General features: G+C 25.9%; 1 protein-coding gene across 6 annotated transcripts; it reads right to left on the bottom strand.

The window, feature by feature from the left end:
* Positions 1-356: 356 nt before the first annotated feature.
* Positions 357-17292, bottom strand: LOC111041716 (CAP-Gly domain-containing linker protein 1-like). 6 transcript variants are annotated; one of them, XM_022326091.1, is made up of 19 exons: positions 16972-17177; positions 15003-15062; positions 14066-14131; positions 13928-13993; positions 13612-13764; positions 13333-13551; positions 12457-12652; positions 12176-12395; positions 7477-7614; positions 3607-7400; positions 3332-3457; positions 3173-3263; positions 2214-2286; positions 2032-2146; positions 1658-1766; positions 1412-1568; positions 1193-1328; positions 563-750; positions 357-443 (listed from the first exon to the last, which is right to left on the bottom strand). In XM_022326091.1, the coding sequence occupies exons 1-19, from the start codon at positions 17081-17083 to the stop codon at positions 397-399; spliced, it is 6066 nt and encodes a 2021-aa protein (XP_022181783.1). In that variant the 5' UTR covers positions 17084-17177; the 3' UTR covers positions 357-396. The 6 variants fall into 6 exon arrangements, with proteins under 6 accessions (XP_022181783.1, XP_022181784.1, XP_022181785.1 ...); XM_022326092.1 differs by having other exon boundaries at positions 397-443; positions 12209-12395; XM_022326093.1 differs by lacking the exon at positions 16972-17177 and adding an exon at positions 16379-16575 and having other exon boundaries at positions 397-443.
* Between the last annotated feature and the right edge of the window lie 1134 nt (positions 17293-18426).

The following is an 18426-nucleotide window of genomic DNA, read 5'->3' on the forward strand; positions in this document are numbered from 1 at the left end:
GAATTTCATTTAGACAATATTAATGTTTGATTTAAACATAAGTTAATTATCACTGCATAACTCAAGTGTTTAAAAATTAACTAATGTTCTGACAAGAAAATAATATTACAAAAATATGTTTTAATAAAATAAACTAATTTAACCATTAACTATATAATATAGTACTATACATAATCAATGGTATGACTTACTACCTAAAATTTAATATCACATTTAAATTGTATAACAGGCAATAAATAAATAAATAATTCTCACTTAGCATATCTATTATAACTAAAAGTGTACTTAAAATCAGTCTTACTGAATAATAATTTTAAATAAGAAAAATAAAAACATACATTTACTAAACAATTATTTTGATACCAAACAATCGGCGGCAACATGGTCCAAACCAAACTAAAAAGTTAATGAGTTATCACATTCGTCAGCTGTATGTCCAAACACTAAACAGAACAATTTTTTTTTCATTATTAATATATTTTAAATACAATAGTAACATAAAATAACAGATTTCACAGTACAATAACTATATAGCCTTATGTGGTAATAAGAAATTACTTACTATCACAGCATACGCAAAATGGTTCATCAACCATTCTATTTGAACCATCATTAACTACTCTTCGTTTCCTTTGTAATTTTGGAGATTCTGGTTTTTCAGGACAATCTTCGGTATCATGAGAATCAAATATTTCACATGTTTCACAATAGAGACGAGTAGTTCTTATACGTGTTTTTTTGCTTTGATCTCTGGAAATAAATACAACAGCAATTACTTATAAAATTATATTGGACAAAAATTTGTTAAAGAAAGAACAACTTATTTAAAGAAAACACAAAGCGTACAGCCTGTTTATCAGGTTGCCTATAAAGAAAAAGTAGACCTATCACAAATTCTGTTATTGTTTATAATATGTAGTTCAGAGGAAAGTAATATTATTATGCATTTGACTTTGCATAAAAAATATAAAAAATTACGTATTTTAAATGACTAGACCTATGGGTTATGAATAAAGAATAAAACTGACCAGAAAAAATATCTAAAATAACATTCAAGTATTTAAATACCCATTTGAAAAAACATAGTATAGCCCTAAAGGTCAGTCACCAGTTTGAAAACTACCGATATACAGTATTAACTCAAAAAGGAGATTAAAATTAAATTATAATTTGTAATATTTTGGATACTTACACTCCAGAGTCTAAAATTTGTGTTTCTAATGCTTCAATTTTAAATTTATTATCCGACACCTTGGCATGAAGATCGGCAATTATATTATTCAACAAATTTATTTGCCAGTCTTTTTCCTCAAGTATTTTCTCAGTTTCTAAACGTACAACATTTACAGTTCATGATATTTATGAAACAAAATAATTAAATTTTTTAAATTTTAATACTGAAATTACAAACCGGATTTAGTATCATTTTTTTCACTTTTAACATTTGTTGGAATGGAGTTATCATAACTAACTATCAATTTTTGAAGTGCTTTTTTATCATTTTCTAACATTTCACATTTTGTTTTAAACTCTGCATAACGATCATTTTCTGTTTTTAGCTTATTAATCTGAAAAACACATTTCAAATTACTCAGGTAAAAATATCTTAATAATTTAGTATTAATAATAAATATATATAAATGTTATTCAAATCAACCTCGTGTTTCAATGATAAATTTTCACACTCCTTTAGTTTAACATTGTTCTTAGCTGTTTTGTATAATTTTTGATAATCTTCTTTTGAAACGCTCTGAGGGTTTTTCTCACTGAGTATATGGAAAATTACAAATATATTAGCATTGATTAAATATTTATTATTGATAAGAAATAATTTAACAATAATATAATATTCAAGTATTGTGAACTTGTAACCTAAACAATTTTTTATTCACTATGTTTAAGAATTTGACGGTAATAAATGTCTACGTTGTCTTTGTTCATAAAGAATTACTTTTCTCATTAACATAATAATTAATAACTAATAAGTATTGCAATAATTGCTTTATACTTAATTAAATATAGTATGCTTACATTTCATATTCAGAAACATCAGTTTCCATAACAGCAGATAACTTTTTATGTAAGCCTAATATTATTGAATTCAACATTTTAATTTCTTGATTTTTTTCTGCTAATAAATGGGCTTCTGAAAATAAAAATAAGAAATCAAATCCAAATATAATCACGAACCAAAAAACAATATAATGAATTACCAGATTTATCTGTTTTTTCTTGAGCATTATTATCCTTGGATTTCTCTGTATCCATTAACTTCCAAGTATTCAACTATAAACATATAAAAAATGTAAATTAATTTTTTATTAACATATTATCCATAACTATTATTATACATCATAATTAATACAAAAAAATGTACTAAGAGTCAAACTAATCTTTTCAATCTTTGAAGACAGTAAAATTCCAATAAACCTATTAAGAAGGCATAACACGTGTCGTCTCCGTCTTATAAGTGAGTAACATGGCTAATTTTACGCTCAGCAGATTACGTTCTTTGTTAGTTTAAAAATTAGTGTAAATTTACTCTTATGAAAATTAAAGGTAAGATTATTATCTAAGGCTTCTCATAGGTTATTATTATATTTTAATTTTAAAACTATTTATGAGTTCTTTAAAATTGTAAATTGTTTGTACATCTTAAAATACTCATAAATTTCTTTAAAATAAAAAGCTCATGAGATGCCCTAGATAATCATCTTACTTTTAACCTAACCATAGGAGGTCAATTCACTCTAATTTTTAAACTAACAGAACCAAGTATAATCTGCTGAGGGTAATTGTACTGTTACACACTCGCATAAAGGAGACAAGACATGTGGGTTAATGTCCTCTTAAACAGTACAACGGTAAAATGATTTCTGTTGTGTTGAATAAATAATAATAATAAATATTTATTTATTTTATCTTGTAAAAGTATACAATTTAGTTAATATTAATGTGAAGCCCCGTCCAGATCAAGAAACATTTGTTGAAAACATATTAAGTTTCTGACATTGTTGTCGACAAACATATATATTACTGATTATGCCAGGAAATCAGAAACATTGTTGTCAATGACAAAATTTTCTTTAGTCTGGACTGGGCTTATCATAATTGTATGTAAAACACTTCTGTAAACAGGCTTTTAATAAAAATTAATATTTCTAATACTGACCTCTGTTTGCAATACTAAAATTTGATTTTCTTTAATTTTTAAAATATTATAAGTTTCTTCATATTTTTTTTCAATGTTGAAATTTTCTTGTCTGCCAAAAAATAAATAAAATAAATTCATTTTATCAATTAATTTAAATATTATATTTAGTCAACTTACATAATGTTATGATTCTTCTGAAGTAGATTACTGTCACCTTCAATACGTTCATTCAAACGATGGTTTTCATCAGTTAGCTCTTGAACACGGAATTCCAAATGAGATTGGGCACTGTGACCCTTTTCACTAAAATGCAAATATCATGTAAAATAATAATTATAATACACGATCAACTTGTTACGTTGGATAGACAAATGTGCTGATTCATAATTAGTTTATAATTCATATACAAATTCTATTAATGTTCGATACCTAATTTTAATGTTTTTACTCACAGTAAAGCTTTCAACTGATTCAATTCGTCATTGCCAGAAACAGCAGGCTTCAACTCTTGAGACATTTGAGTTTTTAGATTTTTGATTTCATGGTTCTTTTCTTCTAGTGTTGATTGTAGCCTAGAACACTCCACCTGTAGTCCATCAATTTGTTTTTGAATGTTTAATTTTTCACCATCTAACCGTTCTGATTCAGTTATAGATTTAGCCGTTAGTTCTGCATTGAGACATTGTTGTTTTTCAATAGTTTTAATCATATCTTCTTGCATATTCATTTTGGATACTTCTAATAACTCTAATTCAGTTTTATGTTGTGACAAAGTTTTTTCCAACTCAATTTTTTGTGCCTCTAAATGTATTGCCCGTAGTTTCTCCTTTTCTAATTCATTCATAATAGATTCTAATTTCAACATCAATTCTTTTTCTGTATTATTTTCTGCAAGCTCGTGTAATTGATTTTTTAATGTTTGAATTTCTATATTTTTTTCATCTACAAAAGAATTATTATCATCTATGATTTTAGTTTTTTCTTGAACAGCTCTCTTCAACTCTATTATATCATGTTCTTGATTTTTGTAAATCTCCAATTGTTTCTCCAAATTTGACTTTGAATTTTCCAAAATATTAAGTTTTTCCATGAGATTTGAAATTTCATTATTTTTTTCATCCAACAAGACCATACTGTGTTTTTCTAATACTAATTTTTCATCCCCTGCTTTTATAAGCTCCTTTATTTTGTCTTCCTTTTCTTTCAACTCTGAATTAAACTTTTCTTTACACTTCTCAATCATACTAGTCAGCTGCCCGATGTTTAAATTATTATCATTGATTAGTTTTGTTTTCTCTTCAATTGATAATTTCAGTTCAGCTATCATATTTTCTTGTTTTTTGTTGGTTTCAATTAATTGTTGCTCAACGCTTGTTTTAGAGTTCTCCAGAATACTAAGTTTTTCCATGAGTTTGGATATTTCATTATTTTTTTCATCCAATATGACCATATTTTGTTTTTCTAATAATAATTTTTCTTCTATTAATTTCTCTTCCCCCACTTTAATAAGCTCTTTCATTTTGTCTTCTTTTTCTTTCAACTCTGAATTATACTTTTCTTTACACTGTTCAATCTGACTATTTAAATGTTCAATGTTTATATTATTATCATTGATTAGTTTTGTTTTCTCTTCAATTGACATTTTTAGTTCAGCAATCATATTTTCTTGTGTTTTATTGGTTTCAATTAATTGTTGCTCGACACTTGTTTTAGAGTTCTCCAGAATACTAAGTTTTTCAATGAGTTTGGATATTTCATTATTTTTTTCATCCAATATGACCATATTTTGTTTTTCTAATATTAATTTTTCTTCGGTTAATTTCTCTTCCCCTACTTTTTTAAGCTCTTTCATTTTGTCTTCTTTTTCTTTCAACTCTGAATTATACTTTTCTTTACACTGTTCAATCTGACTATTTAAATGTTCAATGTTTATATTATTATCATTGATTAGTTTTGTTTTCTCTTCAATTGACATTTTTAGTTCAGCTATCATATTTTCTTGTTTTTTGTTGGTTTCAATTAATTGTTGCTCGACACTTGTTTTAGAATTCTCCAGAATACTAAGTTTTTCCATGAGTTTGGATATTTCATTATTTTTTTCATCCAACATTGCCTCAGTCTGTTTTTCAATTTGTTTCTTTTCACTGATTAGTTTTTCTTCTGCTATTTTTGATAAATCTTTGATTTCAATTTCCTTTACCTGTAATTTATTTTCAAATTCGTTTTTGGTTAGATTAATTAAATTACTCAGCTCTTCAATCTTCAAATCGTTATCTTTAATAGTTTTAATTTTATCGTTGATTATTTCATTTGATTGTTTCAAATCTTGTTCGAGTGATTTACCCATTTCTAATTGTATTTCCAAATCTTTTTTTATATTTTCTAAATCTACAATTTTTTTGAGAAGAATTGAATTTTCTTTGTCTTTATCATCCAATATAACTTTAGTTTTTTCTTCTAACGACAACTTTTCTATTTCCATCTTTTCTTCTCCAATTTTTAACAGTTCCTTGATTTCTTCTTCTTTTTGTTTTAAAATAACTTCGTATTCATTTTTGGTTTGTATGACAAAAGTATCTAACTGTTTGATTTTTATTTGATTATCATCTATAATTTTCTTTTTTTCTTCAATTACATCATTTAAGTGTTGAATATCTTGTATGCGTATTTCATTAGAAACTAATTTTTCTTCAAGATTCAACTTTGAATTTTCCAGAGACTTCAATTTTTCTAAAAGATTCAAATTTTCTGATGTGCTTGTTAATTTTTCATTACTTAATAGTTCTAGTTCTGATTTAAATGATTCGCGATTTGATACAATATTTACTTCTAATTCATTAATTTTGTTTTGTAAATCTTTAATAGTTGTTTGATACTTAGTAGTTTCATTTGTTAATTCAGTCTGTAAATTAGCATTTCTTAAATCTTGTTTTTGTTTTTCTGTTAATGAAAGTTCAAGTTTATTGGATAGTGTATTTATTAGTTCATCTTTAGTGGCTAGTTCTAAACTTTGTCGTTTTAATAATTCATAGCGTTCTCCTTCTAACTCCAATATTTGTTTTTTCATAGAATCTAACTCATTTTGTTTTGATAAAGTTAACTCATTTAATGTTTTATTTAGATTTTCTATTAAAGTATTATTATGTTTTAGTTTATTTTCCAAGTCGTTTGTTGCATTTGATGTTTCTTTCATATAAATTTCATGCTTTTCTTCTAACATAAATTTTTCAGATTTTAAACATGTTAATTCATTTTCAACAGTATTGAGTTTTGTAGTAAGTTCTTTTTCTAATTCATTTCTAGTGGAATTTTGTTGAAGTTCTAAATCATTATATTTTTTCTCTAAATTTGCTATAACAGTTGTTTGATCTTGTATAGATTTTAATGCTGCTTTTAATTCTGTATTTATATTTTGATTAAAGTTTTCAAGTTTTTCAATTTGTTCAAAATTTTTTTGTTGCAGTTCTTCAATTTCTTGATTTTTATTTTCTGAAAAACTTTTTAATTCTTGTTTGAGTTCATTTTCAATTTTGATATGATTTTCTTGAATTAGTTTATTATCTTGTTCTTTTTGATCAATGATTACTTTGTATTCATCTTTTAATTTTATTAACTCGTTTTTAAGATTATTTACAATATCATCATGTTCTTCATTCTTTAATGCACTTAAACATTTTATACCTTCATTTAATTGGTCAATCATCTCTTGATTCTGTTCAATTTTTTTTTCTTTTTCTTCTATTACTTTGGTTAACCGTTCTGTGGTAGCAGATAAATTTTCATTAGCTTCCTTTAATAAACGATCATGAGTATGAGAATTTTCATTCAATGTTTGACGTAATGTATTTAAAATTGCTTCTTTATCGACTACTTCTGAACTTAAATTGGAAACTGATTTTTGTAATTCATCTTCATTGTTGTCTATTAATTTTTTTAGAGTTTCTAACTCTTCTTTTACTCTACATAATTCTTCTTCTTTTTCAAAAATCTTCATTTTTTCTTTTTCTACATCTTTAGCTAGATTTCGTTCTTTAGCCAAATCAAAATCTAGTTCTTTAATCTTTATTAAAAGTTCAGTGTTTTTATTTTGTAATTCAATATTAACAACATTTTGTTCTTCATTGGTGAATTGTAGATTTTGGACTTTTTCTCTTTCATCATCTATTTGTTTTTTTATAGTATCTAATTGGTTTTGTAGCATTATTACACCATTGGCTTGAATTTCTGACGACTGTTTAAATTGAGCCTAAAATAATAAAATCAAACTAATAAAATCAAATAAACAATTCTGGACAATGAATATTTAAATAATTAAAACTTACTGTTATTTCCTCTAACTTTTTTTCAGCTACTTCTGCTTGATTTGCTGCTTTAATAAATTGTGAACGAAGGAGTTCGTTTTCATTATTTTTTTGAGTTAATTGTAATTTTACTCGATCTGCATCTGATACTTTCATTGGCTAAAATAAAATACCATTAAACAAATTAATAAATATTCACATATATTTAAGACACCAATGATTTTGAGAAATATTTATTGTGTATTGTTAATATGGTACATAGGCTTTAATTTACTAAAAATATAAATTATTTTTAGCATTTAATTCACTTAACTTAATTGTATAACTATCTTGAAGGTAATTCTAACCAAAAACCTAATAACTTAAATATTTATTCAATATTCAGATTATATGGGTTAAAAACAACATATTTTTTATTAAAAATAACATATTTTTTTTATTAAATAAATTAGAATGTCTTTTAACTACCATAACTTAATTTTAGTCAACTCGGAGAGAGTAAAAAAAGTACTTTCCTAGCCTATCATCCTTAACTGGTACATTTATATAATACATTTAATTTAATGAAGATTTGATCATTGATATTACTGTAAAAACATTGTGAAAAATATGTAAGATATTTATTCCTACATTTTAAGTTCAACTTTTAATCAATAATTTTACAACTTATTACTGGACAAGACTTAATAAAAATCAAATATCATACTTAAATTAAAATTAAATTATTCACTTATGGGAAAAATCTTCTACATTTTATAATAATATGTATTAAATGTTTTATGTCCAAAAATAGCGAGTAAAATATGTATTTCATTTTTTCAATTATACCATGGTTAAAGAAATTAAACTTTATTAATATAAAATATACAATTGTATGTAAAATATACCATTTATTCATATAAAATGATAAACTTAGATTAATATTTAAAACTTTTAAGCTTTTAATCCAATTTCCAATCAATAAAATTAAAGCAACTCTGAGAAATTAATTTAAGGAGTCTCTGTTTTTATTCAAATGTAAATGTACAAATAATAAATAATAAATATTAAATTAATATATTGAAGCATTAAAAATTATACAATTTAAAACAAGGGTCCCAGAAATTATTTAAAATCATACTTAAGTGCTTCCAATCAACCAACAATTGTTTAAAATGACTTGCACAATTAAATTAATAATTGTATTGGTATATCAGGGTATTCATTTTTTATTATTATTAGAATTAAAGCTTCAACTACCAGTCATTAGCCTGGTATTGTGTGGGGGGGGGGAGATAAAAATTCTAGGTGGTCACCCATCCGGGAACTAGCAGCACCGCACCATACCAAGCAACATAATACAATATAATATCGCATTTTATATAATTTAAATTATTTTAAAGCTTGAAAGCTTAAGTTTTATTTAAATCAAACAATTTATTGCTATGTTTTGCTGTATATTTAATTTGTACATTGAATATGATAAGGCGGGATTAATTAGTCATTTTTACACATTTAATCTATCATTATAGATACTTAATAATATGTTTCCTGAGAGAACTATATATGAAAATTGATAAATTCTATTTTATAAACAAATTAATAAATAAGTGCTATTAGAATTCACAAATTTATCTACAATAGTCATCCATTTTCAAATATATACATAAATGATCAATCGACAGTTTAATTAAATAATAGCATTTTTCTTACTTAACTGATTACTGTAGTGATAGTCTTTGTTTCAGATTAAACTTCAGTATCATACTACTATAATCTAACATTTAACTAAAGAGCAATACTTCAAAAGTTTATTTGGATAAATACCAATAATAAACTATCTTTATTTTCATTTCAATTTTGATTTATATTAAGTGATTTAACTGGAGTTTATATGTTATGTATAAGGATTAAGCAGTGCTATTATTAAATTCTGTATAAATCTATTATATACGAATATTATGTATTTTATCTATACTCCGCGCCACGAGAGAAGGAACCCGTGTCCCGACCAAATTGCAACCGACTCCGCGCATCCACACTTATTTGACATATCGTCGTCTAGTTACCTAGCCTAGTAACGCTAGCTGCCGTCAGTCTGCATGCGCGAAACGGGTTCCTTCTCTCGTGGTGCGGAGTATATACATAATTTCGATACACATGGGCACAATTATTGAGGTGGGAGCTTGGGGGTCAGGGTCCTCCCAGTTTTTTAATGATATTTTAGTTCAAAAAATTAATTATCAGTCTGTGCTGCTGATACAATTATAGCCTCCACTCCCTGAAAAATATCCCTAGTTTCGCCTATGTAGATCCATGGAATAGTAGCAATCCAAATAATCTAAATAAAGAATACTGGATTTTTTCATAGACAGATATGTCTAACCTACTTAAAGATCAATACTATTTACCCTTAAGTCTAACCTTTAGTTTTGATCTATGGTGCAACTATTGGTAGGATTGAGGAGTTGTCACCCCCTTTTTATATCCATATATATATATACATGTTTATATTTAAAGGCAATTTTTTTAATTCTTTATTTTTTGAGTGCCCGCACCAAAATACTATTTATATATCAAATAGGTCTTTGGCGAACTGCGTTTTATAAAAACGTCTTTTATATTGGTACTTTACTCTCCTAACCAAACATATTTTTTAATTCGACCACATATTATCTTGAATAAATAGCAATTTATAAACCATAAACAATATAAAACTTTAAAAATTAGAAAATTCAAAGTTAAAGCATAAAATGTTTTGAAATATCGATTGAAGTACATGGAAATCAGATAAAAATATATTAAAGAGTTATTATGGACTGAAAAATTAAATAAACTTTATAAGACATACAATATCACATTAAATAGTTCAAAATTACACCATGCAGTACAATAAAATGGTACAAAAATCACAAGGATTTCAAGGCAGGATAAATGAAAAATATACAAATGAAAAATTATTTTCATTACTTGGTGTAAAACAAAACATTATAAAATAATAAAATGTAACAAACAGAAACAAAAAAATATAACAAATAATAAAATTAGATTTAAAGTTAGAATAGTCTAATAAAAACGTGGAACAATAAATTAAGATTATGTTTATTAATAATTGTATTTAATTATTATATCTTGTAGTGCAATTGTTAATAATTTAGACTTTGGTGTTTAAAAATAAACAAAAATACTGCATTAATGTTTATATCAATAATCAAATATGTTTTAGTTTATACAATAAGTGATGGTTGAATTAATAATAACCAGATTCCCATTGCGGATGATAGGTTTCCACAAATCTCACTTCTGACTAGAAATTTTAACAAAATAATTAATATTTTTTTTCTGTTTATAAAAATAAGTTATTATATTTAAAACAAAATATAATTTATCACTACTTACCTGATTTGTATTCAAAATCATTAAAAAAAATTATACTGTATGTTATTATCTGTTATTAAAGATATTACTTTATTTTTAGTTTTAATAAGTTAATTTTCCTTCACCGGTGTTGGATATAAAATATAATATCAACAAAAAAAAATGTTTCATATTTGTGGCCTCCTAGTTATTTAATAATTTCACTTTTTATTATTTCAGTGCAGTCTTAAATTATATTAAACACTCGTAGTAACTATTCTAGTGAGTTATAGATTAAATCTTATGTATCATTTAGATATTTGACTAAAATATCCATTAAATTATACCTAACACAAATTCTTACATAATATAATGCTATTTTAAATCTAATTAAAAATGTATAACTTATTGTAGTGTTATAATAATTATTAGTTTCGTACAGTTTTTTAACTGTTGCATTTTAAGAGAAAACATTTGTATCACTTTCTAACAAATAGTCTGTACAAAACAAGCCCGACCAAACTATTCATTTTATTGTTAAATTAAACAAAATATAACCTATTACAACAATCACAAAGGAGGGGTTCTAAAAATAAATACCGAAAACAAACTTATTATTCAACATAATTTAAAAAAAAAGATACATTTACAATAAATTGGGACTACGAGCAGTTCAATAATTAAAAAAAGAAAACGAGTTAATTGAAATATAAAGTTCATTAATTATTGGATATATTAGTTGTTTTGCTATAATCCCATTAGGAACTCTACACCAGTGCAGCTAGACTTTTAAAGGTGCACAGTTGAATACATTACCAGTCGGTAAAGCTAAACTCATAATTAATTAATTTCCAACAAAAAAAATTCAGATCATTTTCGTAATCATTAGTATGTTATTTACAGATGACACATTTTACATTGGCATCTTATTGTTTGAAAATTGTATAAATTATAGGCGATAAAAAAAATAAAATTTTTAGCATGACATGCATAGAAAGCAAAAAGTATCGACACATTTATTTGTGCATTGATAAATTAAAGCTACAAATTTATTTTTAAAAGTATGAATAGCAAATGATTTTTAAATATTTAAAGCAGTGTAGATAATGCATATTATAAGCTATCGGATTATTTTATATTGTATAATATTATTAAAATAATTCATTTAATATTTTTAAAAATATTTAATATCTAATCTTCACCAAATAACTCAATTTTATTTGATTTTAAATTACTTTCCTGTAATAATTAGAATTTTTTTTATCTTTACAGCATAATAAAATGTATGAATTCATACTAAATAAAACGCAATGATTAATTTTTTGTTCAAGACAATGATTCACTGTATTAAAGATTAGAAGCAATTAAAATGCATGCAAAATACCTTGTAGCATAAAGAGGCAACTCCAAGTCTTACCCGAGTAGGTATTGATGACATGGTAGTTGATGTAATACCACTGATCATAGATCCATTCATAGAGCCTGGTGAACGTTTTGTCTTGTGAATAGCACAATTGGTCGACATTCGACTGGCAGACATCGGCGATTTGGTAACCTTAGCAATGGGAGTGAATAAACCAAATTTATCTTCACATTCAAAATATCTAAAAACAAAAAATATAATTATTGTAATTTTAAAAATATTTTCAAAAACAATTGAATTACCTAATTCCTTCAACAGTTCCATTATTTTTTCCAAGAGGATCATCTAATTCGATACCACACCATTCTCCAGGCGCAAATTGAGTTGCACCACGATACCTTAGAACTCCCAATTTAGATCCTTGTCCACTGCTGATAATTACACGATCGCCAATTTTTAAATCACTGCTACTTTTGGGAATAGGTGTTTGACTAATACCTACAACAAAATGTATATTATAAACATAATTCTAACCATCAAGATTTAATCCTTATCAATTAATAGAGAAAAATTAAGGGATAAAAAAATAATTAAATCTGTCTTTATACTGCAGTAGATATGTTAAATTTGAATTTAATGATAAATCATAGTATATGATGGAAAGCGAGTGGAAATGGTCAAACTTTTTGTTACTTTGTATTAATTTTTTATTTACCTACTCACGGATAAAAATGTTATCATACAAGTCTAATAAAAATTTTAAAAGATTGAACATTTCAAATTCTAAATGGCTAAGAATAATTTGAAAATTTTGTAACGTACTTAAAGTAAATATTAAAACAATTGTTCATAATTTCAAGTCTCGATGGTTTTTCCTGATTATTTTGAAAAGAAATGAGAAAATTCTAAATTTTACCCCTCCCCCACCACCATCTTGGTACACACTTAGTCTAACTTTTTACCAGAAACATCCTTGGTAGTTTATAATCGGAGCATTTTTCTACTGAAAAAAATCGACAGTATTTTTTAAACAAAATTATGTCAAGTATGTTAATAAATTATAATACAAGCTCTGCTCTTAAGCTTTTTTCAAACATAGTAATTTATCGTTGATTTTTCATTTAAATATACACCTCAGTGACTCATAACAACTTCCAAATCACCTTTTTTTCACTTACTTTTTGCAACAGTTTTAGTAGCTGTCACAGTTGAACCTTGCCGTTTAGGCATAGGAGTTGAAAACCCTAATGGTTTAGTTGCGGCAAATGAATTTTGAACCATTGAATCTTCAACAGAACTCAAAGGAGAAGAGGTGAGATTAGTCAGACGAGCAAATATGCCTCTCTTAGGTCCACATTGAAAATATCTAGTTCCACTCACGGACCCATCATTTTTACCTAAAATAAAATACACAATAAAACTCAACATCATAATCCATGTATTAGGTACCAAATTACCAATTGGTTCATCAAGTACTACACCAGCCCAATCCCCGTTTCCAAAATTGGTTTCGCCTATGTATGCAATTTGCCCGGGTTTAGTTCCACCCACCCAAATTCGATTTCCGATTATAAATTTGTCTGTATCTTCTGTAAGAACAACACTGTTTCCTAGAAAATTATAGGACTTTCATATAAGTTAATTTTCAATATATAATTATGCGAATAAATGTATTAGGTATTTACGTGTTGAGTGTATACTATAATGCAGTGATGATTATTTAAATGAAAGCATACATGATAATTTGTTTAAAATAAAGATCATAAAACAAACCTGAGCTACGTCTTACACCAGCTTCACTTAGTCTACGTGCATCTCCCGTGAAAGAATCTGAACCGCCTAATATAAAAGCAACATGAAAAAACTAAACTACTTACACATACACACAAATAATAAAATGCTGCAACTTACTTGACGATTTGCGCTCATCAGTCGGCTTTTTATTAAAATCATTGTGTTTGCTAGCATACGCCATTTCTAATAAATTACGAACATAAAACAAAATGCAACATGCAGAATGCAAATATCATAAGCAATAATAAACAATTATTAGTTATAAATAATTATGATATTGTTATTATACGCGTAAAGTCATAAAGATCCAACAATTTAAAAATCCTTAGTTTACTTATCCAATGTGATATATTCGTCATATGCGTGCTCACAGAGTATGCAACAGTATATCGTGGATTTAATTGATAACTTCAGTGCATCTTATAGAAAAGTTACAAATGCATTGCTGCAGTTTAACAGGTTACTTATATACTTATTATTTATAAATTTAAAAAAAATTTTTTTAGAGTTTCTTACAAACACGTTTTTAATTTAGGTGAAAATATAATGCAATTTTTTTTCTTTTAGAGAGAAGGGCCCATTTATTTTTTGCTTTGCAAATGAAAATGAAATCAGCGCAAGCCAATATGTATGCCTATACTCAATTGTAAAAATTGTATCAAACAAATTTAAATAAGCCAATAAAATACACAAATTAAGACAGAAAAAGATAATTTGGTTAAGGAAAGAAAAATAAACTCTAAATAGCAGTTTAAATACTAAAAACTACGAGATAATAAAGCACCATCAATAAAAAACAATTTATTATAAACCATAATATACTAATAAAATAAACAATAAGTAATAGCTTAATGATTAATTAAAGACCCAAATTATTCATACAATTATCTACTAATAATAAACTAGGCGATTGTACTATGATATTTACTAAATTGTTTAATGGTTCAAACAATACTCGAAAAAATGTAATCATTAGCTTTTAAAATTGCAAACGTGATTTATACTACAAATGATTATTTATTTTAAGATTCACACATTCAAAAAATATCATTACCTGCAGTTTTTTTCAAACTTGAACCGCCTTCTAGTCTGGTCCCAATAGAGCTTACTCCATCTGAAATGACGTGACATTAAATAATAATTATTAATAGATTGATCGTAATCAATAATGACAATAGGATGGTGGGATTATAGTTAAAGATCCGGAAATGTGGGTACGCCAGTGAAAATTAAATGATCAAGAATAAACTAAACAATCATTATTATAACTTACTATCGACGTTAGAAATATTTATGCCTAAACTATAAATAAGTTGAACAACATTTTCTCGCTGATTATAGTGTTTTAAATTAAAATTAATTCAAGTAGGTCATAAGTTTAAAATCACCCAACAAATGAAACAAATGTAGGCGTACTTATACTAGTATGCACGCCTGTAGCCTGTAATATATTATGTTATATGTTAAAGTGTGGGACGATGTTCTATGTTCACCATGTTTTTACTCAAATAACAGGATATAAACATAAAAATTTATTCTTTGAAGTTCGTATGAATATTTTTATCTTAATAGGGGATGATTTTAGAGACAATTCATGTTTTATATTTCTATACTACTTCTTATAGCACATCATATCCACATTTACATGACATTTAATTAAATAAGCGTTCATTTATTTGACAGCCATAATTTTTAAATTATAGGCTTTTATGCTTAAAATATATTATAATTTATGATTTAAAAAAAACAAGGTTGTTTATCATTGTTATATTATACCTGAACAAGTTGCACGAAATGATTCACTATATTAAAATGTATACGAATTACGAATATGTTAACATTTTAATAAAATTGTGAATAAAAGTCGTCAAGTGTTTTTACGACTTTAAGAACAAATTGTATTAAATTAATCAAATCGCATTCACATTGCTACAAGTTTTAAAACGCATGATATTATTTTTAAAAGATTTTCCTTAAAAGTACAAACAAATTAATTTCAAATATTTAATCACATATTAGTAAGTTTATAATTATTAATTTTGTTAGTCGATTATTATCATTTTTATAACATGTTTTGTCGGACTTCTGTGATATATTAATAGTTATAACTGATTGTTAGTTAAATGTACTTACCTATATTGTTAGTAAATAGTATTTAATTGTTACTATATTATACGAGTCAATATACATTTTAAATATTCAAATAAATTTGGCTAAACCAATAAGTGTTTGGATTTATATTCTAAAAATATAAATTAATTATGTATTCAAAAAGATAAAATAAGAATAAATGTATAGTATGTATTACTTTCGGTAAATAACAATATCACCAACTTTGAAATTTAATACCTCTCAAATAAAGTACCTATTTGTTGAGTATTGTTTTTTTTTAAATGCATCTACTTATATTAAAATGTATTATAATTCTACCATCTGCTCGGCAGAATAAATCCAAGTGTCTTGGTATAATTGTCTCCACGAATACAGGATTAGGCATCTCATATATAGGTAGGTACTTAGAATATCGATGCTGTGCACTAAACTGAACTGTCCGAATATTTACAAACACCACCTGACTAGAGAACAACAACTAATGATGACCATAACCTTGTAAGCACAGGTGCACAGTAGGTCGCCTACGAACTTTTTTCCTCTGTGAAGGAGGTGTTGCAGGAGTGGCCCCCCTTCCAAGTTATTGGTATGTGTTTATACGAACATGGTACATCCGAACTCAATATATCATTACACTATATATTTCAACACATCCTGTAATAATTATAAAACCTATATAATATCCCAAGCAACTCGTACAGTAAACAGTAAACATAGTTCAATAACGGAAATTTCGATAATGAGCTAATTTTACTTTAATTGTGTATAGGCAATAGAAGTAAATACCATCTAAAATTTCTAACTAAAAAAATAAATCTAATTACTGTTGATTTGTTCCATTTAAAGTTCCTAATGTTTTTCTCTTTTTCAGCCTTAAGTGTAATAATATTTCAACGTAAGAACTGACTCACCAAGTTTGATGGAAGATGAGCTGGGTAACCTCGACACTCCCATTGAGGGAATTTTCGATGGTGGTCGTAAACCAGACGTCTTAATTTCCTTATTTTCGGAGTTTTCACTCATTTTAAATAGTATTAACAAAACACAGTTATAAACTTATTGAAAATAAATCACGAAAAACTATAATCTTTCAAAATAAAGGGTAAAATAAATTAAAACACAAATATAAATAGAACAATACGAACCAAGCATATTTTTTAAATAACAATAATCAAAGTAAATATTAAAATATGTAGGTATATTGATAAAAATTTGAATTACGCACAGCACACCTGAAAAAGATAAATATATTAATTTATTATTATATTTGGAAATAACAAATACACAAATACGTAGGTGTATGCCTACATAAAAAATGACAAAATATATACGACACACTATTGTCACTATTATCTTAGATATATTTGAACAGATAAGATACTCATTATCGTGTTCTCATCCTAACACAAAAAGCGTACACATAGTGATTTTCTAATAAACAATTTTATCTTCAAGTTATTAAAATAAAAATATTTGGCAAAACGCACGAGATAAAGTGCCAAATCTGTTTTTATATCTATATGGCGGCTTTAAAACACAGACACCCACTTATGGTATATTACCAAAACAATAGTAATTATAAGTTGTAAAATTGAGCATGTCAAATTTTATCACATTGTCGGTACCTACACATCTTACCTATACATTATTATTATAAATAAACATAAACCATTACCAAATGGTTATTTACATACATATTTTATGCTTGTTGATCGAAAAAAATTAAAACTATACAAATAAATAAATAATTTAAAAATTAAAATGCCTTTATTAATGTTTGTATATTTTTATTAAGTAATTAAGACTAAATTCTACTATTGAATATCTGACACACTAGTGATAGTAACGACTAGATGAAGACATTAGCCGCCCATATTTTTACACAAAGTGTATATATTTGTAGTAATTTTTGCTTGTTGGCACTTTAGTCAATTTTTCTACCAACGTAACCCTGGAGTCATAGAGGAGAATCAAATCCTTCCTCGCCCACGGATTTTATTTAATTTTTTTATTTAACTATACATGAATACTCTTTACACGTTATTTAGTAATTACATGATACAAAGTGAAAAAAGAACAATATAACTCAACATTAAAATATATTTCATCTACATGAGTTTTTGACACATTGAAGGATGCAAATTAATAGGAAAACAGTAAATATAGATATACGTATAAACATTAAATAAGACGGAGACAATAACGATGGACAGCTTCAGACGAAATCAATGGACAATAATATCAATTAACAGAAGTAACTACACCAAACGAAAACAAGTAACTTTAAAATTTATACTTGATTTTTTTATACAGTGGTAATAAATCAATTGACATCAATATAAAAATAATTCTAGCAAAGCTAAAGT

The sequence above is a fragment of the Myzus persicae genome, unplaced genomic scaffold, assembly GCF_001856785.1.
Source record: "Myzus persicae strain clone G006 unplaced genomic scaffold, MPER_G0061.0, whole genome shotgun sequence".
Lineage (NCBI taxonomy): Eukaryota > Metazoa > Arthropoda > Insecta > Hemiptera > Aphididae > Myzus > Myzus persicae.